Here is a 27,085-nt window from a genome sequence, read left to right on the forward strand (position 1 = left end):
CCTTCAAAGCACAAAGAATATTGGACCGAGGCTTCAAAATCCTGTCAGAGATGGGGCTATCTGATTATATATCATTTGTCCTGCTCTTTGAGAGCCTCTGAGCACTTTGCAATTGGAAAGATATTGGCAGAGAGAAGCACAATAAAAGCTGAGTGTGAAATCCATATAACAAACCAACCTCAACTTTCTAAATTAACCCAATTATCTGGATCAGTCCACAGCCAGTGGAGAAAAGCAGACACCTCTGAACTAACACAGGAGGCCTGGGACACTGCAGGGAACCCACTGTTTCTCTTTTCTGATTATGAAGACCCTTCGCACCCAGTTTTGACTTGCAGAACTGTCAGAGACACCTCTGAAGTCAGTTTAGATGAGTTGCAATGAAAGATACTTGTTCAAAGTCACACACAGTGGGTAGTTGCACTACCTAACTTTTAGCATCTCTCTGTGGACCTGCTGGTGCCTCCAAAAGGTGGCTGAAAATTAGGTCTGCTGAAATACCTTCTGGAGATGCCACTGACTCCTTTGAGAAGTGAGGTTCCAGCATTAGGTTTGGTATTTTGAATTAGTGTCAACCTTCCCTCATCTTTCAGAAACTGAAGCAGCCCACAAAAATCTTCCTCTGTAAGATTTCCATTCTGCCTCTAAGTCTATTTTTGCTTTCCATCATGACAGGGAGAGGCCCAGTCAGGGCTGAAATGGTATTTTCTCCAGTTCTGCATTCTGCTCACATAATCAAATCTATCACTTCCAAGAGCATTTTAGCATGTTACAAAGGAAAACAGAGCTACTTTGCTGGGCAGGCTGTGGAATCTGGCAGCAGGACACTAGCTAAAAACACATTTCAATTGATGCCCTCACTGAAACTGCAATATTTACACATCCATTTTCCCCTGAGCAACTACTACTCTGCTAGAAACATTCATCACACAATGGTGCGCAGAGGAGCCTGTGCTGCCTTAAACTGATAGGAACAGGTCACAGGGGAAAAGAGAAGTTTCTCAGGCCCGTGACCATGCACTTTTCTGAAAATAATTGCTGCAGTGTTAGCTGTGGCCCGATGACATTTTTCCAGCTCCGATTCTTCTCTCTGATGGGAGTTTGAGGGGAGAGCAACACCCACATTCTCTGGGGGACGAACTTTTCAAATCACAGATGCTATGGTGAAATCACACAATTGCTTGGTCTCTCAGTTAAGCTAACAAGCTGAATGAGAAGTCACCCCATGCTGTGTCAGAACCTCTCCAATACAGTGTAATAAGAGGACTTGCTCCCCGCAGCAGCTTGCAACTGAAAAACTAAAGCTAATGGGGTATCTTCTATATTGGCTACCAAGGAGTAACAGCAAGAACATGGAAATTGCTGAGTATTTTATAAGGGTTGAAGAAGAAATCTTGACAAGTACATTAACAGGGCTAAGATGCAAGCTTTAGGAAGCAGGGTGATTGCGTCTGCCTTCTGACACTTGAACAATAAGGGTTTCTTATTGCAACATAATAATACGTTGTCACTGTAATTGTGGGAATTACTTCAGTCAAGTGAAGTGAGACTGCTCATAATAAAGTAACATCTCATTCAGCTCCTTCTACAATTTCTGTGGCACATAGATTCTGAAGCAAAAGTCTGAGCCATTAAAGATGGTCCCAAGTTGCAAAGATACTGTGGGAAGGTTAGAAGTGTCATGGCTAAGCTTCTCTCCTATAATATGGGAAACTCCAGGAACTGCTCAGAGTGCAGTTCAAAGGCCAAGCCTGCTCATAGGTGAAGCTGCAAGACATCAGAAGAATCATTTTGGTGCCTCTCTTTGCTTTACAGAACCAGGCAGCTGCATTGTGAAGCACTGCCCAAACCACTCTCTCATCAGTATCATAATAAAGGACTGCAGTAAAACCACCCTCTGCCCACCAATGAACTAGTGATTTTTTCTTGCTGTTCTGAACTGTGGAATTTCTGGATAACCTTGAAACCTTGAACATCCATCCAGAGCTACTGAATTTGTACATTTTCTCCTCTATTCATGGACTCAAAAATGGTAACTCCTATTACAAGCTTTATTGTTTCCACTCACCAAGCGCCAACACCATCAGTGCTGCTGGGACACCAAAAGCCAATGCATAACAATCCTCTCCAAAGCATTTCACATCCCCTGAAAGAAGTCAGAAATAAAAGCACCTCATTACAGTCAGACTTATGTTACTGGCCCTTTGATATGCTTCCCTAAATCATTCACTTCCCCTGGCTTTAAATCTTCTTTGCTGGTGCTTGACACTGTGAATTGAATCTCCTTGAAACAGTTGTCCTCCCTTGACAAAGAAAATTTGGAAGCAGGGTTAGTGTCTGCCAGCAAAAGCAGCTGATAATGGTATATTGATGAGAACAGTAGAGGTGAGGAAGCAGACAAATAGGTAGAAACTGTAATTGGGCAAAAAACTCACAACGTTTAAATAATCTGAAGCCATTTTTTTATTTGCCTAGATCTAAATAACCAGTACTGTGTTTCCACATTATTTGTGGTACATGCATGAGTTATTGAGCTAAAAACTGGAATCTTGTTTCATAGCAACAATGTGGAAGCCAATGCCCCTACTGTGTAAGTGGAAGAACAGGACTGGTCTTAAAACTCCAGTTCCTTTTCTCACCACTTTCCCAGTCTCATTAGAGGCAGCCTGCTCCAAATGCCAGGTCTTGCAATAACACATCAGGAAACCAGCATGGCTTTGATTGATCTGAGCTATGGTTCACTGAAACGCTCCACCTCTTCAACCAGGTCAGTTCTCATACCACATGAATTTAGAGGTCCAGTTGCAAATAGTAAGCCAGCAGCAGGGTCTGTGTTTGTATGCCAGTGGCTACAAATTACTGCATTCTTACATGGAGTAATAACAAAATGGCAAAAACAAGCCAACATAGTTAACAGGAAGCCAAACCATGAAGCTTTCAGTTCCTGTTTGTTGTCCCTGGGCAGTCATGGTCAGCTGCATAGTTGTGTGCTTGCATAGCTTATTTATTTATTTTCAGCAAATTAGCTGGAATCCAACAAAGTTGGCAGTGAGACATTATGAGCACACAACTTCTGACATGCAAAATGAGTTGGACTTCTCCACCTTAAAGTATATATTCCACATCTCTGCCAAATGACTACAAACTGCATTTCTTGCTCTTCCAAAAAAACCTTTCACACTTAGCAAAAATTTTACTCTTCCCCCATCCTCTCCACCTCATTTCCATGTTGTGACTAGTTTATTGCTGGGCTATATTGGCACAGGTTTTGATGTTCAAAGGGGACTGGATTTTCATCTGCCCACTGATTACACTGAGGAAAAGCCCCTTTCCAACAGAATGCTGACTTGGGCACTCCAATAAGAGAAAGACCAAGAAATATAAAGACAGGCTGAGAAAGTTGGGGCTGTTCAGTCTGGAGAAGAGAAGGCTGTGTGGAGACCTCATAGCAGCCTTCTGGTATCTGAAGGGGGCCTACAAGGATGATGGAGAGGAACTATTCAGTAGGGACTGTAGTGATAGGACAAGGGGGAATGGGCTCAAACTTTAACAGGGAAAGTTCAGGTTAGGTATAAGGAAGAAGTTCTTTAGTGTGATGGTGGTGAGGCACTGGAACAGGTTGCCCAAAGAAGTGGCAAATGCTCCACCCCTGGTGGCGTTCAAGGCCAGGTTGCACAGAGCCTTGGGCAACATGGTCTAGTGTGAGGCACCCCTGCCCATGACAAGGGGGTTGGAACTAGATGATCTTTAGGTTCTTTCCAGCCTGACCATTCTACGATACAACATTTGTCTTTGCCTGTACATATGGTGTAAATATGAGAAAAGCACAATTGCCCACGGCTCATGAAATGATCAGCCTGTTAAAACAATCACACTGAACAAAGAAACCTTCCTGGAGGCCACAGGATGCAATGAAAAAAAATTACTACTAAAAGTGAAGGCTACCTTATCCTTGTCCCTGTCCCTGTCCACATCACCTATGGCCTGCTGCTCTGCCTCTGTGTCTGTATTTAGAGTGTGCCAATCCCCTTGGCTTCTAGGCACTGCAATACAGTGAAGTAAGTGCAGCAAGACTGGTAGACTAAAAAGAGTTGTGCAAGCTGGCTAGAATATAAAGTAGGTCTTAAATGGGGCATAGTTCTCTGCTTTGTCTTCAAGGCTAGTTGCCCAGGGCTGAAATCTTGCAGGCAGACCCACACAGACATGCATGTGGGCCAGGACAAAGCCCTCCAGAAGTCAGCAGCAGGACTGTGAGGAAGAAGGTAGGACTTCAAAACCAGCCCTACTAAGTTTTTGGCCCTGACACCTGTACAGGACAGCAGAGACCAGTTCTCATTTATAGGGTACCTGCAAGCAAGATGGGGAAATAATCCTTCACTGGCAATGGGAAGGATTAGATCATCGTACAGGTCCTTGTACCTTTTGTATTTTAATTCTGCAGTTCAGGCTGGCTTTCAAATACAACCAGAAATACATTTTTTGTGACTTATCTGCTAGTACTATAAATCTGTTACGCTGCTACAGCAGGATTAACAAGGCATAAATGCAATGCACTGACCACTCTACAGATAATATAATTTCTGCCACTCAGCTGTCGTAAAAGCCTAAAACTATGCACAGCACAGTAGTTAGAGGGCAGCTAATTTATTGTCTTGTTCTAAATCAACACTGACCTCTTAATACAGGAGTTACAAACGTGGAGATCAAACTTCCAGCATTAATGGATAAATAGAAGATGGAAAAAAACTTGCTTCTCTCCGAGGTCTAAAACAAGAGAAGACAATATCAGTGTCATGGCTAATGCACAGCATTGGGCTTGCAAAGTGAATACTGTCAATTTTCTTGTTAGGAAGGCTGGGTAAACATTGACACGCAGTGCATAAAATGTTAAGCAAACAAGCTTGTGTTCAGGTGATGGTAAATGCTTACACAAATCAGCTCATGTTACTCAAGAAGCGCTTTGGGGCTTTTTGGCATTTCAGAGGAAAAGCCAGCCACTGCTCCAAGAGCACTGTGAGACTGGAAGGAGCAGACAGCATTTACTTATTCAGAACATGTAGCATGATTTAGGTCCTCTGTCACCTAATTCAATCCAATTTGGCATGGTTTGACAAGTTCATAATTTCTTCTCATGTTTGAGATCTTCTCCCCCCCCACCCCTTTCCTGTGTAGGAACAGAAAAAGAAACCTGTGTATTTTGAGGAGCTGTAATGACAGCATAGATGAGAGAGTGTCAGCAAATGAGAGGTATCCATCAGGCAGGAGATTACCAAGCTGACGCCAGTCAACCTCAAATAATAGAGTAAATTAAACCTACAGAAGCAAACTCAAGAGCTTGATGGAGGTATGAAACCTAAGAGAAAATGATATTTTAACATATTATAGTTCATACAGTCAAAGGATTCTTGGTCTGTTTTCTTCCATCATAATTCATAATATGGAAGGAAACAAGAACTTGATGCAGAGTTTGGTCCTTTTTGCAGGAGCAACATGTGAAGGCATTCAAAGGAGAGCAGTCTCTCTGTGTTTGTGGAGCAGACAGTCATGCTCGTCATACTCACATACATAGCGCTAAACCTCCTTCGTGTGCCTGGGTGGGCCAGCAGAAAGGAGAAAGAAGAACAGACTACCTGACCTATCCCATACTCATCTATATCACCAGTTCTGGCACACCTGAGTTGGTAAAAACAGCAGTTAAGGACACCCTAAACCCAGGCAGCCAGTATGCTCCATAAGTATCTAGGCTTCCCACCCAGCTGCCACCAGGTCCTGTAACATGTAGCAGGCAAATTGCTTGGGGCATGGCTAGGGTTCTGGCACAGAGTTTCTTAGGGCACCTTGAGCCTCATCTCTATGACCTGAGCATCATTAGAATATGAAGCTTCAGCATAGCAGAATGTGAGGAAGCTCCTCAAGGGCATGTTTCCATCCCCTCTCTTTCTAATATGTTCTGCTTCCTTCTCCTCCCCGAGACAATAATATTCACAAGGCTAGAAAACAGGAGAAAATGTGAAGAATTGCAGGCAGCTGAAAAATAACAGCTCTTAAGGAATGAAGCCCGAGACTCAGAAATGTAACAAAACATTCCATAACTGATGGAGAAGTCAACAGGAAGTATTGCTACTTCGGATGGCAAGAAGCCTCTTAGCACAGGGGATCACTGGGCAAGGGAGGGGGTAGACTTGGGAGGCTTTATGTTGCCTTGTGACATGGGTACTGGGAAGGTGAGGGTGAGAAACCCATCACCTCCCACTGCTAGCCACCAAGGAGCCTGGGGGTCCCCTCACTTGGATTGAGGGCTTTTTGCTTTTCCCAGTTATAACGATCCCATCAAATTGAACTTTTGGCTTTTTCCACGATTTTATTAACTAGTGTGTTCCAAGCAATCTAATCGATACATTACTCAAATGATTTATCCTGGATTAAAGGATCTGTAAGCCTTATAATAATCCTCTCTATGGAATGTCCCTATGGTTAACAGCAAACAGCACTGGGTCTTACTGTCTTCTATGCTCCATTGTGGTTTATGCTCCAGTGGTTTTGATTACCTGAAGCTTTCTACTGCTAAGCTAGTAAAAGTGTATTTCCTTCTTCATTCTACCTTTGTGATGAGATACTTGTCACCATAAGGAAATCTAGAGAAATCAGCAGCCTCAGCAAATCTCTCCCAGAGTAGCCCTGCCATGGCTTGACATGGTGGTGAGATAGAGTCCTCAGAGTCCTGCCTTCTTCTAGCCAAATTCTCTAGATTCTAGCAATGCCTATCACTAACCCTTTGTAACTGAGCAACTCGGAATTTCTGACACCTGAGAAAAACTCAAGCATGCAGATCTCAACATAATAAAGTCTAGAGCAATAATTACCCAAACTAATGTGCTGATAAAAGGAAAGCAATACATAAAGAATTTGGAGCACTTTATTTCACGTATTTTTAGATTTAAGCAATAGAAAAAAGAAATGGCCAGAGAAAACCAGAAGTGAGTAAAAAAACAATAATCCAACAGCTTGCAAATTACTCTGACTGGAAAATTAGGAATTCCATCCCTATTTTCTTAATCCGTGGAGCAGACTTACATTAAGAACATCATTTGGATTAACTAATTTGAGAAAAAGTAGCATACACAATAATCCTGATCTCCTTGGCAACCAGAAAATAAAGAAACAAAGAGAAAGCTATTTAGTACCTTAAACACCATATCACACTGCCTGAAAGCAGCTTTGGTCCTTAATAAATATGCACAGCAGCTTTCTAAGTCATACAACATATCGTAAATATAATTTTATTCAGGAATTTTTAGGTTGGACTCCTAATCCCATAGACAAAGATGCTTGGAAATCTCCCACAGATAAATCTGATTTCCCTATCTGACCTCCTGCTGAATCAGTCTCTATCACTGTTTGTTGCAGTACTGTTCTCAAAGTGGCAGATCCAAGACTATTACAATCTTAAAGTACTTAAAAGAAAACAGGTCCAGTGGTGTGCATTTGCCTCAAAACATAAATTTGTCTCTACATGAGAATAGCAAGGGCAATTTATTTATTCATTTTCTGTACAGAACTACCACACCCTTCATTTCCAGATGGAGCAACTAAGCCTGTGCACTTAAGGGGTCATCTGAGTTTTATTGGCGTCCTGAAAACTAAGGGGGAAATCAAATGCTTCATTTTATTGGGAATTTTCAAAACTTATTTCATCCCACTGGAGTGGCAGATGAAAAACCTAAGTCCTCCCAGACACCACTCCAAAGGGGAGAACTATTCTGGTTAAGCCCAAAGTTTTCAGTCCTTACATAACCAAAATTTCTTATTCCAATTTTGAAGATTTAAATTTCCTATCACGTAGCATAAATCATTTCTTTCATCTGAAAGACCAAGTCATTTCAAAATGGTAAAATACAAGACTTTCTATTGAAAATAACAAACACAGCAGAAGGAATTGCCCTTATCAGAAGGCTTTTTACAGTTTTCTTTCTCCAAATTATTTTTTTTTCTTGAAGGCAATATGCGGGTGAATGTTTGAGCCTTAGTATTTGATAAATTTGATGGAAATGTGTAGTCTGAATGCTGGAGTAAGGGTACAGGCCCACACAAACACAGGAAATTCAGGTTTTGCTCTGTAACTCAGTTGTGATTGTAAGGTTGGGATAATAATATGTATATACTCAACTGGGGTGCTCAGCTTCATTAACTGAAGTTTATAAAACACTCTGAAGATAAGTGGTACATATTATCATACCGTAATTAGGTGGTAATTGAAAGATACTGGATAAACAGTATTAATCATTAATATTCATAGAAGCAGCACTTCTGAAAATGCTGCTAGAACACCTATTAGAATACTTTTGGGACAACTACTGGTACTGCAGGCTGGGATGCCCACATGCTAGTGTGCACACAGTGTATTCCCAGAGCATGTGTGTTGTACTGCCAAGTCTGCTTTTGGTCAGATTTGTGCCAACTGATGCAGCTGGCAACCACCAGGTCACTGCTGCTGCCTCTTTTCTTTTTCCCTCTAAACCACTGGGTCCAACACAGGATGGACATGCCTGCAGAAAGACCTTTGAACAAGTGACTATGAAGCATCCTGTGTTTTGCTATTCCTTAGTAATCATGAACCACAGTTCATGTACAGAAAGCATGTCTTCCCAAAATTATAAAACAAAGATTCTAGTCTATATTATCTATTCATTAAATGCTGACTGTGTGCTTGGGCATTGCAAAAGACAAACAGCAAACTGCCCTACAGAGTTCCCATCTTTTGTCCAAGACTAAGGGACCATCCCTAGTCCAACTCTACCAGTGCCTTTCCCAACAGACCTTTAGCCTAATATCCTTCTTCCATGCCTCCACTGATTGGAGCTGCCATCTCTCACAGGTCCTGATCTTTTCCAGTACTTCTCTAGATATATTTCTGGAAATCTTTTCCTACTGTCAATCCTATATAATGCTCCTTGAATATAAGCCTACTCATGACAGACCCCAATGCTTATTTTCTTTCTTTTAGCAGTGGCCTTCCACATATTTGAGGATTTATGCCACTCACAGAAGTTGCTGATATGAATACCACCATCGAGAAAATGGAATTTTTTATTTGTATGTTAGGTCAAAACAAATCTGACTGGTTTATTTCAGGTCAGTTTGAAAATCTAGCATTTTGCCTGACGATTAGCATTTTCTGACCTTATTCATTTCTTTAAGTACTACTTTATCCCTGTTTGAAACACTGTGCTGAATGTAATGGGAGTTTGAGATTAGTGCAGGTGAGGGGCTAAGCACTAATGATAGAGAGTGAGGAGACAAAGCAACTGGACTACAATTCACAGATGCAGAGCACAAAGAAAGCTAAAAAGAAGCATTTTCCCAACTGTTCAGAACTTTCCATTCTGGAATATTTAGAAAGCATTCTGGGTAGATTTGGTACCAGCACTACTTTCAAAAGACTGGAATTTCTTACAGTTCTTTCTGAACAATATGTAAGACACAGACTATGTCTGATTTGAGGAAAAATTCCCAAGGAAGCATAGGCTGGTGATACAGTTTTTTCTTTCATTTGCTGTATTGCGTTGCAGTGCATTATAGCTACCCCTGTTAAGCTGGCTCAGAAATGGCTACAGTTCTGTGATACATTATATGGAATTTTCCAACTACTCTTGACGTCCAATTAACATTTAGATGATTTGACGCAATTATGACTTATCCTTCCCAATATCAGTTCTGTTTTGCTGTCATTTTCCTTTCCTAAAGCATCCAGATTCTGTCAAGTCTTATGCAAACCATCCTACCTCACATCTTACTACAACTTTCCCTAGCAAACGAGCCCTTACCCTAGAACAACAGGATTTGATCACATAAACATCCCCATGAAGCAAGCAGACACTGAAGATTTTAAGAAAGAAAAGAAATCTTACATGTTCCTCTTCAAACTGGTCCCCACCAAATGCAGAGACACAGGGCTTGATACCTCCTGTTCCAAGGGCGATCAAAAACAGACCAACCATAGACAGGATCCTTTATGCAAGAACAAAAATATCACCATTGCAGAACCTTTCCAGCGTTTATGAGAGCATTTTAGTGTCACCCAACCATGGGTCCCTTAATATCATTTCCTTTTGCATGTATGTAAGTGATGAGCCAGCTAAGTACAAAACAATCAAATTCATTATCCTCATTTCTGTATTCAGTAGAAGTCAATTAACCAACTGGTTTTGCCAGTTTCTTTCCGTCCTGAGGCCCAACGGATACACTAAAGATCAAAGATCCGTGGGTTTATTTTTCACTCAGACGAGAACTAAAGATTGCAGAGATCCATTGAGAAAAATAAAAAAAGAAAAAAAAAAGATACAAAGCTTTTTCCTATAGCCTTCCAGCCTCAGTAAGTGCAGACAAACTGAATTAGGCTTATTCTTGGGTGTTTTCTACTTCCTACTGCTCCTCAAAATACCACTGGTGGCCAAACAGATTATACCTGTAGGGAGCAGGAGTGTCAGGACTGAACAAGTCTAGGAAAAAAGGAGACTGTTCCGGAAATGAGATGTGCTCCTTCCTGCACATGTGTATTTTTAGAGCTATGACCACCTAGGCAAAAAGAGATTGGTGGTTTCAGAAATGTCAGCTGGGGAGCTACTCTGACAAGCCTATCAGTTCAGAAGCTAGAGGGCAAGAAGGGTTGTACCCCTATGGAAGAGACAGATCCTTCCTCTGTCACATCAGAAAACATATCTCTGGTTTTGTGTTCTCATTCACACAGGAGTCTTTGCTGAGCTGGACAGCTCTGCTGATGAAGAAATGAGAGAGGAATGAGCCTGGTGCAGGCACTTGGATGGAGGAGCATGGTATAGCAAAGAAGGGTGATCAGAGGTGTCTATATCAAAGGCCTTAGAGTCTGTGGTGGTTTCAACTCATCCTGGTGCATTCACACTCTCCATCCACCCTCAAACATCCCAAACCCTTCCCTGGTAAACACAACCCATGCACAGCCCCCATACTGCTAGCCCAATGGAGGTGAAACAAATTACTGCCCTGCTAAACCAGTTACCATCACAACCTCCTGCAGCTTCAACAGTTACTTACACATGAACCACCTGGTTGCCTAGGGATGGAATTGCACCGACTGACTTTATCAGATGGCCAACAACATACACAATGGAGAGGTAAATGATCGTCCTGTGAGGAAAGGAAACAGCAATGACTAAAAGTGATGTACAGTTCGAGAACAGTGTGCCTATGCTTCCTAATACGGCAGGTCTACTTGGCAGACACATAAGGAGCAGGTTTTCATATCGCTGGCATAGCGGGCAGCTATAACTTTTGTGTCAACATTGAGTGCACTAGAAAAAACAGGCAAACTGGCTCAGATTAAGGAGGGATACCCCCTGCTTTCTCTGCAGAGATTAATCAGCAGAATAAAGTAAATACATTCCAGTCTTGACAGGCGTGGAAGGCTGCAAATCATAGAAAGGTCTGGGTTGGAAGGGACTTTAAAGATCTTCTAGTTCCAACTCCCTGTCATGGGCAGGGACCCCTTCCACCAGACCAGGTTGATTAAAGTCCCATCTAACCTGGCCTTGAACACGTCAACTCAGTTTCCAGATTACTAACAACTGGCATTGCAGCAGGCGCCTAAGGGAATCCCTTGACTGGAAGGCATCTATAGGGACTGTCACCCACATTCAACCCACCTGACTAACATCTGAATTAGGAGCCTGGTTTCCCTATTACAAGTTCGTTTCAGATTCTAAGTACCTTAAGGATTAAAGGACTGAGCACATCTACCTGCCTCCCATGTCTTGTTGAGGGAGAAATAGAAATCTGACTAGGGGGATCCGGCTCTTGAATGCATTCTGTTCCTTCATCACCTTCAGGATTAAGAGATATTTACATATTTACATGCAGATGACGTACACAAATGGAATGGATGGACTTTTTAGGACAGAGGCACTAGAAGTCCTATAAGCTTGGAGCAACAACAGTGGTCCTCAACACATCCAAACCCTAGTTCCAACAGCTAATTTAGAGCCACATCAGATCATTCCTAAAAGCACCTATAATATGTTATTCTGTCCCCAGTATTGGCTGAGATCCAGCTAATACAGTAAAAGCCTCCTCCCATTAAGTCATAGAGAAAGTCTTGCCTAACACACAGAAGCCTGCAAAAGGATTTCTCTTCTCACACCATTATGCTGCAAGATTGACATCCTCAAATACCAATCAACATTGCTAAGTGACCTTAAGTAAAAAAGTTAGTAAACCCCCACTCTTATTTTGGGGTGGGGGGTTTTTTTCATTCAAAGGGACAAGAGAATGGCTAAAATTGAGCAGAAAGAAAAAAGAATATTGACACCTCCTTAAGAACTTCCTGCTGGAAAGGCATATGGCAGCTGGGGTTTTTTCCTGTTGAAACCCTTCTGCCAGATGTACCCAGTCCTTGAGAGAAGGGTTCAGCTGCACTTCATCATTCTGACAAGCCAAGTCTCCTCAGACAATAAACAAACAGTGGCAAGCAACTGTTACATCCAGCTGCTCACCACCACTCTGGGGCAGATGATGGCCCCACAACATATCAGTGGAAAGGAAGAATGCCTAACTTACCCCAGGGAGGGTTTACCTGGTTATGTGCTGAGAGAGATTGAGTGAAACCAGGTTTCTCCGGAATGAAAATGGGTGTGTACACAAGTTTGCTATGCTGTGAAAGCATAAGTATAGTATAGGTAGCGACAGTTCACCTGAAACGGAGTGATTTAGAAGATGACACTGCTTCCTCACCATCTTTGAATCCTTCTCAGAAGCAGATCTTTGCAAGCTGCAGGTTAATCACCCTACACCTCAGCTTCTTGGAGATGGGTACAGAAGGACATTGGAGAACTGTGCCTGTGACATTTAATTCGTTTCAATTTTGTTGCCCATTGGCCCTTGGGAGAAAAGCCCACATAACAGCATAAGCAAACAGATCAGCTGTTTATGACTTAGGAGAGGAGCTGACCTTTGCAAGTGTGTCTCTGCTGCACCCTGAGCTAGCTCAAAACCGGGAGCACACACAGCACTGCCCTTGGTACAAGCTGCATGGTGTAGGTGTATGCTTTATGAGTTACAGAGGTGCCTTCACTTACTTGTATTTCCCCAGCCATGAGTCTGCCATGATGGCTCCAATAACAGGTGTGAAATAGCATAGTGCAGAAAAGGCATGATACACAGCGGTGGAGAGATTCTCATCCCAGTGGAAGAAGCTTAAGAAGTATAGTGTCAGGACAGCTAAAACGAAACAAGCAAATCCCATCAGATAATTAATGTGCATCTCTGCAGGGAAGCAGGATCATGGGGACAAGAAAAGCACTGATACATCTAACAGCTATGAGCACTGTTGTGAATGTCTGTGCTTTCAGACCTGTTCCTCAGTCTCTGACACAGGAAAAGCTAAACTGAGATATATGAGTATCAGGCATTCTATGCTTCTAAACATTCATGTTTAGCTGGAAATGTTTTTTTCTAGCTTATTTTACCAGAATCTGTAGTTCTGTTTATGCTCATTTTCTATTTGAAAATTAGGTGCCTGTATGATTCAATTCCCAAACATGCTGGTTGCGCACCACTAAGAAAGATGTCACACTCTGGAAAACCAGATCTGGTACAGAGAATCACATAAAAATTTTGATTGGAAGGCACACCTGGAGCTCTCTAATCAGAAATTCTGCTCAGAGCAGGTGTAGCATCAGTATTAGGGCACACTATTTATACCTGAATCCCAAAATGACAATTTACTTTGAAAGACAGCTGAGACCATATACAACACAGCCCTGGAACACCAGATAAATGCATGCTGAAACCCAAGGACAGGAAAGACACTTCCCAGACACAGGCCCTATACCTCTCATGCCATAGTAGGAGAAGCGCTCGCAGAACTCATTCACCACGATGAAGGCAATGCTTAGGGGGTAGTTGGAGCCACAGAGTTTCTGCAGGAGACAAACAAGAACGTATCAGCTCTATGAAAGCCTTCACCCCAGCAATACCTCCAGAGTGCCTGCACAGAGAAGAGCCCAGCCCAAAAAAACAGGTGCCCACTGCTGCTCCACTGGCCTGTGGATTAGACTCAAGGGACAAGAGGGGACCCCACACCTACCTTGCTTTGATTAAGGTTCTCCAGCAAATCAGCCTGGCCAGCATGGGCCCAGTAAGGACCACCATGCAGATTCAAGGGCTGCCAGCAGCCTACCATGCTCATAGCTCCAGGAACTCCAGTGGAAGTGGGTCCTACCACCTATCTGCTGCAATGCAAAAACCCACTGAAATGCGAAAACACCTTCAGATGCTTTTTCTCCTACAATTCACATAAAGCTACTTCCGCACCTCAAAACTGTTCTCTCTCCTAGTAACAGACCTTGACTCAGCAGCTAGTAGACACCAGATAGCTGGTTTTTGCTTCTATGTGAAGCTGCTCACTCACATGCAGCAACTGACCTCAATCTCCGTACCTCACTTGCATTGAACTGTGCCATCTTGTTCACTGAAGCACAGTGTCAGCCCTGTATCCTGCACTCCCTCAAGCATGGCATCCATTTCATATTCCAAGAACCCTGGCATAGCTATGGATAATTCAATTTATTAATCAAAACTAAACAAAACCGTGATGGAACTATCGAACCTGTCTGAGCATGGCTACTCTTTCACTGAATCTGACTTCGTTCCAGCTAAAATCAGCAGTTTCCAAGTGAAATACAAGGCATTTAAAAAGATGAGTCTTGGCATGACCTTGCACGGGCCTCTGTCCCTCTTGCTACCCCACTGTGGTCCAAGCTAAGCAGCTTCCAGCTGCTTTGCTCCACTGCCTCGCAACAGGGAAAGCAAGTTTTCACAGCACTGCCCAGCCTCTGCCAATTAGTGGGCTGGCTGTGCACTTGCTGAAGGATGGGGGGGAATGTGATATTAACTGCTGCATTCATATTTATGGTTTTAAACAGCCATGGCATGGGCCAGCAAAGTGAGATGAACTTTTCACATGCATTTCTGTGCCTCATGGCGGAAGTAATGAATTCCTGTATTTCTTCCCACAGTCCCAAGTGCAAATACAGATACTAAAATAGATATGTTTATTCAGGTTTATTTCACCACCAAGAGACCTGAGCTTATTTGGATTCCCAAAGCAATGGCATGAAGTTTAGAAAAGTCTTGCTTAACAATGTCGTCTTGGTCAACATTATGCAAGACCAACAAAAGAGAAAAGACTGCTTGTCCACACAAAAAAAAAAACCAACCCAAACCCACTTTCCATTACTTAACCCAGCATCTCTGAAGACAAATATTTTTGTCCTTTTTTATATATTTTTTCACATGCTATTTATGGGCTGCTTTTTTATGAAGAAACTCTTGGCCTCTTTGCTATACTATAGTAAACATGCAATTATCCATTTCATTTATTATTTACTCTGAAACCATGATGCTCAGCATCTGGTTTGTAAGACAGAGTGGGCTGCCTTGGAAACCACATTGAGGCCTCCTACTTTTAGACTAGGCTAAAAATGGTGGCATCTATAAGCTGTAGATGCACAAACACAGAGACATATGCACACACAGAATAGGTTTCTACATGTTTTTCACTATAAAGAAGAAAATCTGTAAGGTACAATTTATGTTTCCTGCTTGGAGACATTTTCTCAACTTGGAAGTAAAACTGTGTAACAGGGATAATTTTCTTCCCCTCCTTCACAGATCTGGCTATCAGCACTCATTAGATTTAATAACATTTGGTAGAGATGCAGAGTGTGACTGTTCAGACCCAGATGACACCCTGGCCAGGTGTCAGGAGCCCTACTGCCTGAACTCACCCCTCTGCACAGATGAACCAGCACTGCTGGATTTAGCTGCATCAGTTTAAGGCATCACAAGCTACACTGTGACTTGCAGGGACAGAAAGCCTGGCAGTGACTCATTTCAGAAGCTCCTGCTCTGGGACAGGCATCTTCTACAGATGAGCAGGGGCAAGCAGGCAAAGGAGAGCTGGAGGTTGTGACTTCCCAGCTAAACCTGCCCAAGGGCCTGAGAAAGTGCCCTGAGTAAGTGCTTACAAACACAGCGCAATGACTTACAAGCAGGGGTACTTCCATCTGGCTTGTATGTCATCAGATGGCATTAGCACACACAGAAACCCTCACGTATTCTCTCCACTGTATCACTGACCTGCCTGTGGCCTGCCTGGACATCCAAAAGTGGGCAGCTTTCATCCATGCAGAGAGCCAGATGCAGCTTGCTTGCTTTCGCAGAGGAGGACCCTGCTCAGCAGAGGGCCCCAGCAAAAGCAAAGAGGCTAAGCCTGGATTCATGCGCGTACAGATAGTCTGCTCTGCTTAGCTACCACTGTAAGCCTGGGATCTGAGGATCTGCAGGATTATGGAGCTCTTAAAGATACTGTGGAAGTTGATAGTCTGTGTCTTTGGGAAAAAAAAAAAAAAAAGGTCATTTGAATTGCCAGCTACAGGAGACATTTCTTTTCACCTCTCCTTGCTGACTAGCTGCAAAATGGGACAAAGGTTAATATTTCCCAGGAGCTCTGGATATTTAACAGTTAATATCTGCACAGTATTTAGAATTGGGAGTTAAATAGTTGGCTTACTAAGGACATGACTGTGAACTTTAAAGAACAAGTATTACCATACTGTCCTGCAAGTCAAAGCAGGTGCAATACAATCCCTGTTCTCCCTGAAGTCAATAGAGTGTAGTTTTTAGGGGTCAAGCACTCAACCAAAATTAGCCTGAACACCTGCACAAACATCAAAGCTGCTTTGGCAACTAAATATTCACCTGAATATGGCTTTAAATCAGAGCCAAAGATGTAAACCTGAGGCTCTGGAACTACAGCTGGGCTCTGTAACACATCAGTGGCCTGTCCTCAGCCCCTGTCCTTTCTTCTGCTTTGCAGCATCTGGGTACCCTTCCCTGATGGGTTTCATCAACAGAAGCAAATGCACAGATCAGCTCCCTCCCTCCCACATCCAACATTCCCCTCCACTTCAGAGAAGTACCTCCTTTCCCACAAGAAAAGTAGTGTTCAGGGAAAAAGGCAGCAATCAATACCCTTACCCTTCTCCCCAAGCATTCAGACAGTTTGTCTTTCCCTTTAAGCTGCACTTTCTAAACTTAATCAGGTTAGTGGAGGGATTTTGCCTCGAGTTGCTAATGCTTATTTCAACCCTCTGCAAGAAAGGGTGTTTGTCTCTAGCTGGAGCACAACAGAGGAAAGAACAGAGAGATCTTGCAATGTTTAGAGCAAGCTGAGCAGAAAGCAAAGGAAACCAGCTGCAACACTCACCGGGGATTTCTTCTGAACAGGGAAATCTCCTTTGGGGGGATCATCTCCTGCAGAAATAAAAGTGAACAAAGTTTCCTTGGATTCGTTTCTCTGAAAAGCATTCATCTCCCCTCTCGCCTTGTCTCCCACCATGCTATGTGGCTGTGGTGACTTGACTGGGAAGATTTCCAACCTCAGGCATGAAGTTTGATTCAGTTTGAGTTAACCCTAATTGAGCACATTTGTGCAGCCAGGACAGAAAAAGGAGGGAGATGCTACCACGAAAGGCAACTCCAGAGTTCAAGAAGAGTCAGGGAACACAACCAAAATCATTCACAGGTTGGGGCTGTCAGCGCGTTGTGGCACAGACTGCCCTTTTATTTGGCATGCCCCCAGCTATCATACGTGCACTAGCCCAGCACAGCACTGTACACTGAACAGATGTGAGCTGAATAAAAATCCCAGGTCCCAGATACACCTACCGCCTGCGGATTTAGGAGCAGAGCATGCTTCTCCCTCCCAACACAGTAATGACAGGCTTATTCTGCAGGGATCTCATTCTACTGAAAAGCCACACACATTCTACCCAGGTCATAACAATTAAAATGCTCATCAAGCCAAGCCCTCAGACACTGGATGTCATGTGGCAAGTGCATCTTGTGCTGTGCTGGGAGACCCTGGATTCCCCCTGCAGCTCTATGGACTCAGCTGCCTGCAAGCACACTGTTGTCCCTCCTTCCATGCCCTTCCCATGGAAATAGAGGAGCTCTTCATCAGTATTCTTCCAGTGCCAGCTGCAATTAACAATTACAGAGCAAAATTCTCAACCTTCCCATAAATGATCCTTCATGGCTGTGGTTCTGCAGTATTCTTGGTGCAGTGCATTAGGGTTTTTGCCTTCCCCTCATTCCCACATTTGGCTTCTTTAAATGGCATATGTTCAAAGAATTTTCCTAAATATTTCTCCCTTCTCTGGTTAGGAAAAGTACAAGGAATCTCCATAAACTCATCCCCAGCTCCAGTACTGAGTTGCTGCTAGTGCTTGGGTACCACAGGAACCAGGTTTGCAGTTGGCAAACCAGAAAAGAGGCCTTTGCTGACACAACAGATCCTTAATCTGACTTCAGTTATTGCAAACAAGACATGGCAAACACTTAGATAAGTCAGGGTGCATAGAGAAAGCATAATTATTTTCCACATCCCCTCATGTACTCTGGCATTGCTTCCTCTGAAAATTCCTGAGGATCTTGTTTCACTCCTGCTAACTGTACAACCAAGCATGGGACCAGCTAGGCAGCTAAACATGAAACCCAATGTTCAGATGAGGTCAGGAAGGTCTACCTATTTCTTACTCCTTCATTCTACAGCGGTAGCAAAGCAAGTGGTACCTTGTCCACACTGCCACAGACCAGTTCCTCATCTGCAGCCTTCCCAGTGATCTGCACAGCTGCAGAGGCCTGCTTTTCACCTGGGTCACTTCTCAGGTGCCACAAACAGCCTCCAGAGAGCTAGGGTTTGTTAAGCTCGTTTAACAGGGCAAAGTGACTCAAAAGCATACTCAACATTGGAGGCAGTACAAAGAAGACGACTTGTGCATGTTAGTCCTGCCTCCTACACACCAGGTTAACACATACTCTCGTGTCCTGCAAGTCTGACCCTTTGCTAGAGGCAGCAGCGATATCTCTGAGCCTTCTGGTGGTATCTCTTACTACTCCAGCTATCTCTAGACAACTCCTGGAAGAAACCTGCTGTATTCTGTCATGCACAGGCAAGGAGAGCAAACACAGCAGTGAAGTTATTACAGGAGTAATACAAAAGGAAGCCAGAAAAAGTTTCACCATCTCTTGAACAGGGTTTCCACACTGCTGCAGTGTGGTGCCTTAATATTTTCAGCATCCTGCAGCTGTATTTCTTGTGTGTGTATACAACCCCATGTGTCACATAAGCTGAATGATTTTATTTTTTTTTAATACTAGCATGAAAACAAATGTATCAGTCAGTGGGATTAACACATTACATGTCAAATACACTGCAGAGCCACTTAGGCCATTAGCTTCCAGAAAGTCATCTTAGACAGAAAGGGAGAAAAAGAATTCAGATGTCTGGTAATAAATGGTAACTCATAGCAAACAACAGGAACAAGTTAAGAAGAATAAATTTGCACGCACCTCAGATAGATTCATTCTGAATTAATTTGAAACTCCTTCTAGGTTTCCTCCTATCTCCTTCGATAGAAAGAGACCTGTGTGGCTGAACTGAAAACCAGGAAGGAATTGTTCCACAAATGGAAATAAGGTGACATTTCTGAAGACAGGTATAAACAGACCAAGCATGGAACGAAGATTGCAAAGCCAGGGCACAAAATGAATTACAGCTAGCAGCAAGACACAAAAGGCTATAAGAAAAGGTGTTAGAAATGCTGCCAATATTGGAGAAAGAGGAAGGAAAATGAGTCTGTTATTTAAACTAGAAAACAAAAACAAAAGCTCATCTAGAGAAACCAGAAAAGTGACCTTTTTGTTTGACTTAAGAAAAACTAAATTGCAACAAAATACATTACACCAGTAAATGAACCTGTAGGAATATGGGAAAATGAGACAAAACCTGCTTGAAGAATATTTGGTCAAATCACTAGAGCCTGATGAAGTTCATCTTCAAGGGCTGAATGCAGTATTGAACTACTTCCCTTGTGAAGAGCAAAAGCAGGACAAGCATTACCACTGCCTTTAAAATGGCAGGTTAAGACAACCTAGGTGTGTTCCTCCATAGCCTGAGAGATCCTTGATCAGCTAATCCCTTCCAAACACCAAAAGGAGAATAAGGATTACAAAAACAGGCATTTTTTGTTTGTATCCAAAACCAGGATGGAGAAGCCTGAAGGAGAACAGGTATCCTGGGTTTCACTCTCTCATGCTCTGCCAGTGAGGAGGGGCACAGGAAGCCGGTAGGAAGCAGAGACAGGACACCTGACCCAAACTAGCCAAAGGGGTATTCCATACCACAGCACGTCATGGCCAGTATATAAACTGGGGGGAGTCACCTGAAAGGCCTGAGTCACTGCTCGGGTCAGGCTGGGCATCAGTTTCATGGATGGTGAGCAATTGTACTGTGCATCACTTGTTTTTATTGTGGTTTTTTTTCTTTACGTTTTTATTTTTATACTCCCTCCTCTTGTTATTTCCCTCATCATTATTATTATTAGTAGTAGTTTCATATTATACTTTGGTTATTGAGCTGTTCTTATCTCAACCAGTGGGATTTAACATTCTTTCAATTCTTCTCCCCATCCCACCCAAGGATGTGAGCAAATGGCTGCATGGTTCCGAGTTGTCGGCTGGGCTTAAAGCGCAACAACAGGGTGCTAATTCAAAATGACATTGCTAAATGGGAGAAACCACTTTGTGGCTCCGGAATGAAAAAGATGAAATTCAGGGAAGAAGAATACCGAATTCTACCCCATTACCAGGAAAAGCAGCCACAGAGACCAACTGTTCTCCATTTTCATCAAGCATGAGAAAAACCTTCACAAAATATTTAAAGCTGCTTTTGGCCAAATTCCCTTTCTGCAAGACTAGGTCAGCACTGGAACAGAGATGGTGGGGCTGGAGCTGTAAGGTCCAGGCAATCCCTGATGCCTGTTATACAAGAATTTACTAGGGACTGGCTAAATATCAAGATATATTCAAAAGCAGGCAGATGGATGAGGTGCCCTCCTGAATTTCTATGAAAATCACATGATAAATAACTTTAACTGGTAAGCACGAAAGCAAGGACTAGTTTCTGTGAAATTTCCGCTTTTCTGAGTTATTCATTATGCAAGTGAGGAATCTGCAGGATGATTCATGCTTAAATTTAATATTCAGCTACCAGATGCCTTGCATAGCCAGAAGTTCTCTTGAATATATTTTTCTATAACTTCAAGTTCATCATTTAATTTTTTCTGGTTCCCAAATCCACAGGAAGACAATCTGCATTTTCCCTTTGCATTTACAATCCTCAGATTCTCACTGCTTCCTGCTGCAGTGCTGTGCACATTAATCTGTTTATACTCAACTGATCTCTTCATTTTCATCTGCATTCATCTTGTTGCACAATTCCCTTCTTGATTTTCAGCTCAGCCACACTGGTATCTTAATAATGAGACTTAGCCTGAATTCATATAAATCGGTCATACTTTTATAGCCCTTTTACCATATCTGTATTTCTGTCCTCTTTCTTTCTTTCCAAGAAGGTTACAAGAATCTAGATGAATGTGCACCAGCATCACTTTGGGCTTAATGACCTGGCCCTGGATGGACAAAATAACCTCTCCAGGTATCTTCTGGCTTATTTTCTCCAATTCTTTCATTACAGGAAAGAGCATGGTTTAACTGATTTAGACTGAACAAGACTGGTTTCCATTGCCTGGAGACTTCTCTCAAACTTCAAAGTAATTTAAGGAAATGATGTATTAAATCACTTGAACAACCAGGAAAATATGCTGGAAGTCTTTAGACCTGCATATCTGCTCTATTCACCAGCTCTTACAGACTCAAAATTATAAAGGTATTTAGATTACTACCACTAACAGTATCAAGTACCTAATCTATACTTCAGAGCCTGTCATCTGATAACTAGTCAATCTATAACAGCCAGAGAAACATCTTGTCACTTCTGGTGCCTTTCTGCCTACAGTTTTTTCTACAACTAGCAAGAAGAAATCTATAAAACATTCTCTCACCAGCTTGGGCTTCCTTTGCAGCCTGCAGCATGCTGTCCCCCTCTGCCATGCCTGCTCCTTCCTGCACATTGGACAACCACAGTTCTGTTGTGCCTGAAGATGAACTTCATTGAGCAACCCTGCTCGCACTCACCCTGCTGTTAATGTTTCACTTCACAACAGCAGTCCTTTGGTCACCAGTAACATAGTTAAACTTTCATTTATTTGTGATCTGAAGTCATCTCTGCTCAGGTCCCAACTGTCATACGGAATCTGCCTTTCTCCTTGAATATAGCCTCTAAGGCTGCACGGCAGGTTTCATGGACATTCATGATCAATCACTTTGCGCCGCAGCTACACTATCTTTCAATAAAATTAGGGCTTCTGGATGAGAGCAGGACTCGACCTGAGACTGCACACACTCTACAGCTGGCCATAAGTCCAAACTTTTGACGCCGTACACCAGCCACACAGCTAGCCTTAACCGTACACGTCTCTTAGTAGTTAAGGTTGTGAGAAAACACAAGGTTTCACCGCCTTTTGACAGACTAGGTTCAGTTCCTGGTTCTTCGCATGTTCAGGAATGCAAATTTAACATCAATATGCCATTATGCAGACCCTTTTTCACCTCAAATACTTGAGCTGCCTGAAGGAGGATCAGCATCTTTTCTTCCACATTTCTGTTGATTATTCCTTTCTGCTTTCCCCCATAACCTCCTCTAAACAGCAGTGACTCTTTGGAGAGGCATCTCCTCTGCAGGAAAAACCCCAGATATTTTCTGAAGGCACAGAAATAGCCCACAGTGAAATTCTGTGTCTTCAGCAGTAGGGCAAAACGAGGTCTCCACCACCACACATCATGGCCACAAAGCCCCCTGCATCCTTCCTTTCTTCATTGCACTGGAATTCCAGTCCCAAGTGCTTTGTGGCTCCACGTCTCTCATCATCACCTCAACACACAAAATTAGTGTTACTCCAAACAGCTATGCAGTTCCTAATGAAGTGCTATTAGCTGAACAAAGATTGACCCAGGGGAACTGGGCAGGAGGACTAGAAAGATGTACTAGGAAAACACTGAGACACATCTGAACTTTACAGTGAAGAGAAATACACAGCAACAGCCACTTACATGTGCAATAGTGAGCAGCCTAAGCCAATCTCAGATCAAATTCCAAAATGTAATGAGGAATAAATACCTACAGGTGTTGAGTCATTTGATAGAGCAGCAAGGGATGCACAGCCTGAAGCAAAAGGAAGAACAGCACAAACAACTCATAAAAAGATGATGATAAACTCTAAGTGGCGTGTAAAAGGAGGACTGAAGCAAAACTTTAATTATGGCTACAAAAGAGCAGGCTATTCACACAAGATATATTCCAGCAAAGATAAATGGAAAGGAGGATTTAAATCCAGAATGTAGAATATACAGCCACGATCCAAGCAACATTAGTCATATTATAAGAAGATGTACTATAGATAAATACAAAGCACATCATGGCAAAGCTAGCAGTATGAGACTCTGGGCAAGCACTGTGAAAAACAAGCAGAAAAGAAGTATTAGCACCACAGGCCAGACAACATGATAGAGAAGAAAAGCTGGAGGCAGAATAGTTGTTGGGACAAATAAAAAGCTTTACTTGATAATGCTTGTGGCTTCTGTTGGAAGATTAAGGGGATAAAAAGAAACAGACAAACCAAACACATTGGGAAGGGCTTTTATTTCTGAACAACATTTTAAGAGGCTGTCATAGTATGGAAAAATTAGGATTTTAGTCTTCATTGGTGGGAACATTCAAGCAAAACACAGGGAAAGATAGGGATGATCAGCTGAGGCAGGAAATGAAGAAAATCCAGCACAAACAAAATATAACCACAAAGCTAAATTACTTTCTAGCCTCTCAAGATGAGAGAATCACAAAATCACAGCAAAAAAATTGCAAGTCAGCTCCAGAAGAAGACTTGTGGTCTTTTGGAACACAGCACTGACTAAGTGAATACCAATGAAAGCTATATATTGCATAGAAAACTAGGAATAATTTAACTATTCAGGATATCATCAAGGAGGTGGGCTAAGTGACCTCTCAAATTCCTTTCCAACTATTACCCCTCCAGTTCTAAGTTGTCCTTGAGGGAGTGGGAGTACTGATTGTACTGGGCACTGACTCAGCTGACTGGTAGCACTGGTTTCAATAAGTTCAAGACAGAAAATTGACATCCAGGTACCCCAAGCAATCTGAACCCATGGGAACTTGTTCAGCCCCTGAGATGTTTTTATCCTCTGCCCTTCCTCCTTGGCCTTTTTTTTCCCTTTATAGCAATTTAAAGCATTTTAGGAATGCTGCCCACTTCTTAGAGACAGTCCCAATTTAAAACAATAGCTAGTTTTACTGTTCACATAGGTATGTAAAGTCAACAACAGAGAGACTGCTCCGAAAAAAACAAATCAAGAAAAGGAGAGCCAAGATAGGTGTATAAAGGAATGTGAGCTCAGCTTCTAACACACCAGTCAGTGCTGTTTGACTCCCAAGGGTATAAGTCATCTATTCTGAATGGGGTTTCTTATGCCCCTAACAAACAAGGTGTGCTGGCTAGTCCCTCAGACACCCAATATAGCTGCCTGGCCAAAGCACAACTCAGGCTCACTGTTCAAAATCTGTGAATAACAGAAAGCCTGGAAACAGAAAAATATGAAGGTTTACCGAGTCCACTTTGCTGGGGCTGAGGCTGGGTCATCCCCTTCACAGAGTGAGAAGGTGGGAGGTCCCTGCAGCTGGAAGATGGACGTGGTATGGCAGGACTTTGGAAGACCACTTGAGGATTCCTTCGTGTCCCAGGAACATTTTCTCCATGACAGTATCAGAAACAGGATCTTACATAGTGCTTTTCAGTGGCAGGTGTCATGGCATTTCACTGAGCAGATATCAGTATCTCCATTTCAGAGATGAGAAAAAAAAAACCATCCTGATGAAGGCAGACTACACTGAAGCCTCTTGCATGGCAACCCAGCAATCTATCCATTAAGCTGCCCTGCCTCTAATACTATCACAGCAAAGAAAAAACAGCTAGTGATTTATTCTTCCACAGCTCTGAGGAATAGCTCAGCTATTGTAGACGCCACAGCTTGCAGCAGCCTTAAGCCTGAAGAAATGTCAAAGGACAGTCCCATCCAGTGTCTCAGCCATCCTTTGGGTGCATGGCCTTCCTCTCCATACTCACTTCAAGCCTCTGGAAAGATACTGCCTTGGTAATTTTCCTTTCTGCACTGAGGCCTCAGTTTCGCTAGTAGCTCCTTCCTAGGGGTGAGTCCCATACAGCTCCTGAGTAAATCACTGCTTTTAATCACTTCTGGCCTCTCCTTCAGCAAGATGCAGCTGGTAATGAGAAAGGAGGAATCCTGTAACTCTCTGTTCCTTACAGCCAGCCCACAGGGATGTCCAACACCAGGAAGAACCTATTGCAGAGTGAAGGAGGGGGCATGGCTACAAGATCTGGCAGCAGAACACTGGGGCTCAGTTCTGACTGTGTTACTTCTGAGGCACCTTGAGCACATATTTAAAGTCTCCTTATCTTAAATCCACTGGCCTTAAAATGAAAATCAAGCAGTATTAATCTCTTGTGCATCTAGGGCAAATGGTTTCATTCATTAATCTGGCTACAGGATGAGGAGAATCTCGAAGAAGGCATTAATTTCAGCTTTTCCATTTTTTTCCATGCACCCACAGTAAACAGTCTGATTGTTTTATTCTTTGCTAGCTTCCATGTCAGGAGACATAACACACTGCACAATTTCAAATCTTTGTCATCACAGAAAGGGTATTCTCACCATATCCCAGCACATAGCCAATTTTTTAACTACAATTTAAGTTAAATTGCAACTGTGTAATTGGTAGTTCATCAGGGCAAGATGCCAAGGATAGAAAACATGTAAATCCCAAAAATACTTCTGTTCTGATTAAAAAAGCCCTGCGGATCTAATCCAGAAAGATCTTAGCTCTGCAACAGTGACCTCTCCCAGATGTAAGCACAGGCAAATACAGTATGACCTTCTGCATTCTAGGGACTATCATTTCCACCAAGATGTTAATCAAATCCTTCCCAACCAACTCCCTCCATTGCCATATCAAGGGCCAGGCAGATCAGGGGCTCATCCAAAATTCATTGTCTCTAGTTCCCTGCATTTTCATAACAAGCTTGCAGTGCCATCCATTCTTTTCAGCCTCCTTCCTCAGCAGCCATGGAGATCAATTTGCTAACACAGTGAGTGCAAGTAGCAATCACCAGCTCCAGCAGGATGTGCAGTCATGTGGATTTTCTCTGATGCAGGGTCCAGAGGAACTGGCACAAAACCAGAGACCTTCTCAGCCTTTTTTTAACATTGGTCTAAGCATACAGCTTTTGGATTTCTAGGCACCCTAACACTTTGTAGCACAATACATTTTGTCTTGGCCATTCTGTGCCCAGGGCAATCTGGATCTTGTTGCACTTACACTGGAATTCTTGGCAAATTCCCTCCAAGTTTAGTGGGAAGAAAGGTTATACCCATATAGGAGGAAGAATTCATCTGTGCCTTTTCCTCCTTATGCTAACTCCCCCAACAAGGTCCACTTTTTCACGGGAGCTGAGTGGCATCCAATCCACCCAACATCAGCAGGACCAGGGGTACTCAGCCTTTCCCAGGTGCCACCCCCTCAGCACATCCTATGCTCAACATGTCTTTCCCTCAGAAATAATCTCTCCTTTCTCAGTAGCTTAACTGGAGTGCACCTTCTGGCTGTGGTCAAACACTGAATCAGGCACTTGCTCTAACCCTTCTCTTCTACCCCCAGCCTGTCTCCTTCCTGGGATCTTGCATAGGGTTGCGCCCATTGCACAACAGCCAAGTCCTGCATCACACACCTGCAAACATTCTGGATACTTCACTTCTGCAAACAGCAACCCTGAACACATAAATGTTTTTCCCGTGGGCACACAGAAAACACCCCTGGTGTTTCCCAGAAGCTATAAAGCAGTGCTGATGGTGCACGGCAGCAGGACAGCACATGCCTAAGCAGCAGGCAACAACATACATTCCTCTTACTGCACCTGCAGGCCCAGCAAAGCCAGCCTCA

At 42.9% G+C, this 27,085-nt stretch overlaps 1 protein-coding gene across 10 annotated transcripts in view; it reads right to left on the bottom strand.

Annotated features, from left to right (window-relative positions):
• The window catches only part of SLC15A2 (solute carrier family 15 member 2), a 66,469-nt gene that overhangs the window by 22,414 nt on the left and 16,970 nt on the right, over positions 1–27,085 (bottom strand). For 2 of the 10 annotated variants that reach the window (XM_061370077.1, XM_061370074.1), the window contains exons 2-8: positions 17,300–17,346; positions 13,862–13,949; positions 13,107–13,248; positions 11,071–11,163; positions 9,909–10,008; positions 4,674–4,764; positions 2,069–2,146 (exon numbers count right to left, since the gene is read on the bottom strand). In XM_061370077.1, coding sequence (XP_061226061.1) covers positions 2,069–2,146; positions 4,674–4,764; positions 9,909–10,008; positions 11,071–11,163; positions 13,107–13,248; positions 13,862–13,949; positions 17,300–17,346 — 639 coding nt within the window. Of the gene's footprint in view, positions 1–2,068; positions 2,147–4,673; positions 4,765–9,908; positions 10,009–11,070; positions 11,164–13,106; positions 13,249–13,861; positions 13,950–16,170; positions 16,304–17,299; positions 17,538–17,557; positions 17,650–21,998; positions 22,114–24,081; positions 24,104–24,676; positions 24,726–27,085 lie in introns of those variants that run through there. The other 8 variants (XM_061370076.1, XM_061370082.1, XM_061370075.1 and 5 more) reach the window with 8 other exon arrangements.

This window comes from Neopsephotus bourkii, unplaced genomic scaffold (genome assembly GCF_033783945.1).
Source record: "Neopsephotus bourkii isolate Nb327-2 ecotype Australia unplaced genomic scaffold, CSIRO-AGI_Nbou_v1 NB_1526, whole genome shotgun sequence".
Taxonomy (NCBI): domain Eukaryota; kingdom Metazoa; phylum Chordata; class Aves; order Psittaciformes; family Psittacidae; genus Neopsephotus; species Neopsephotus bourkii.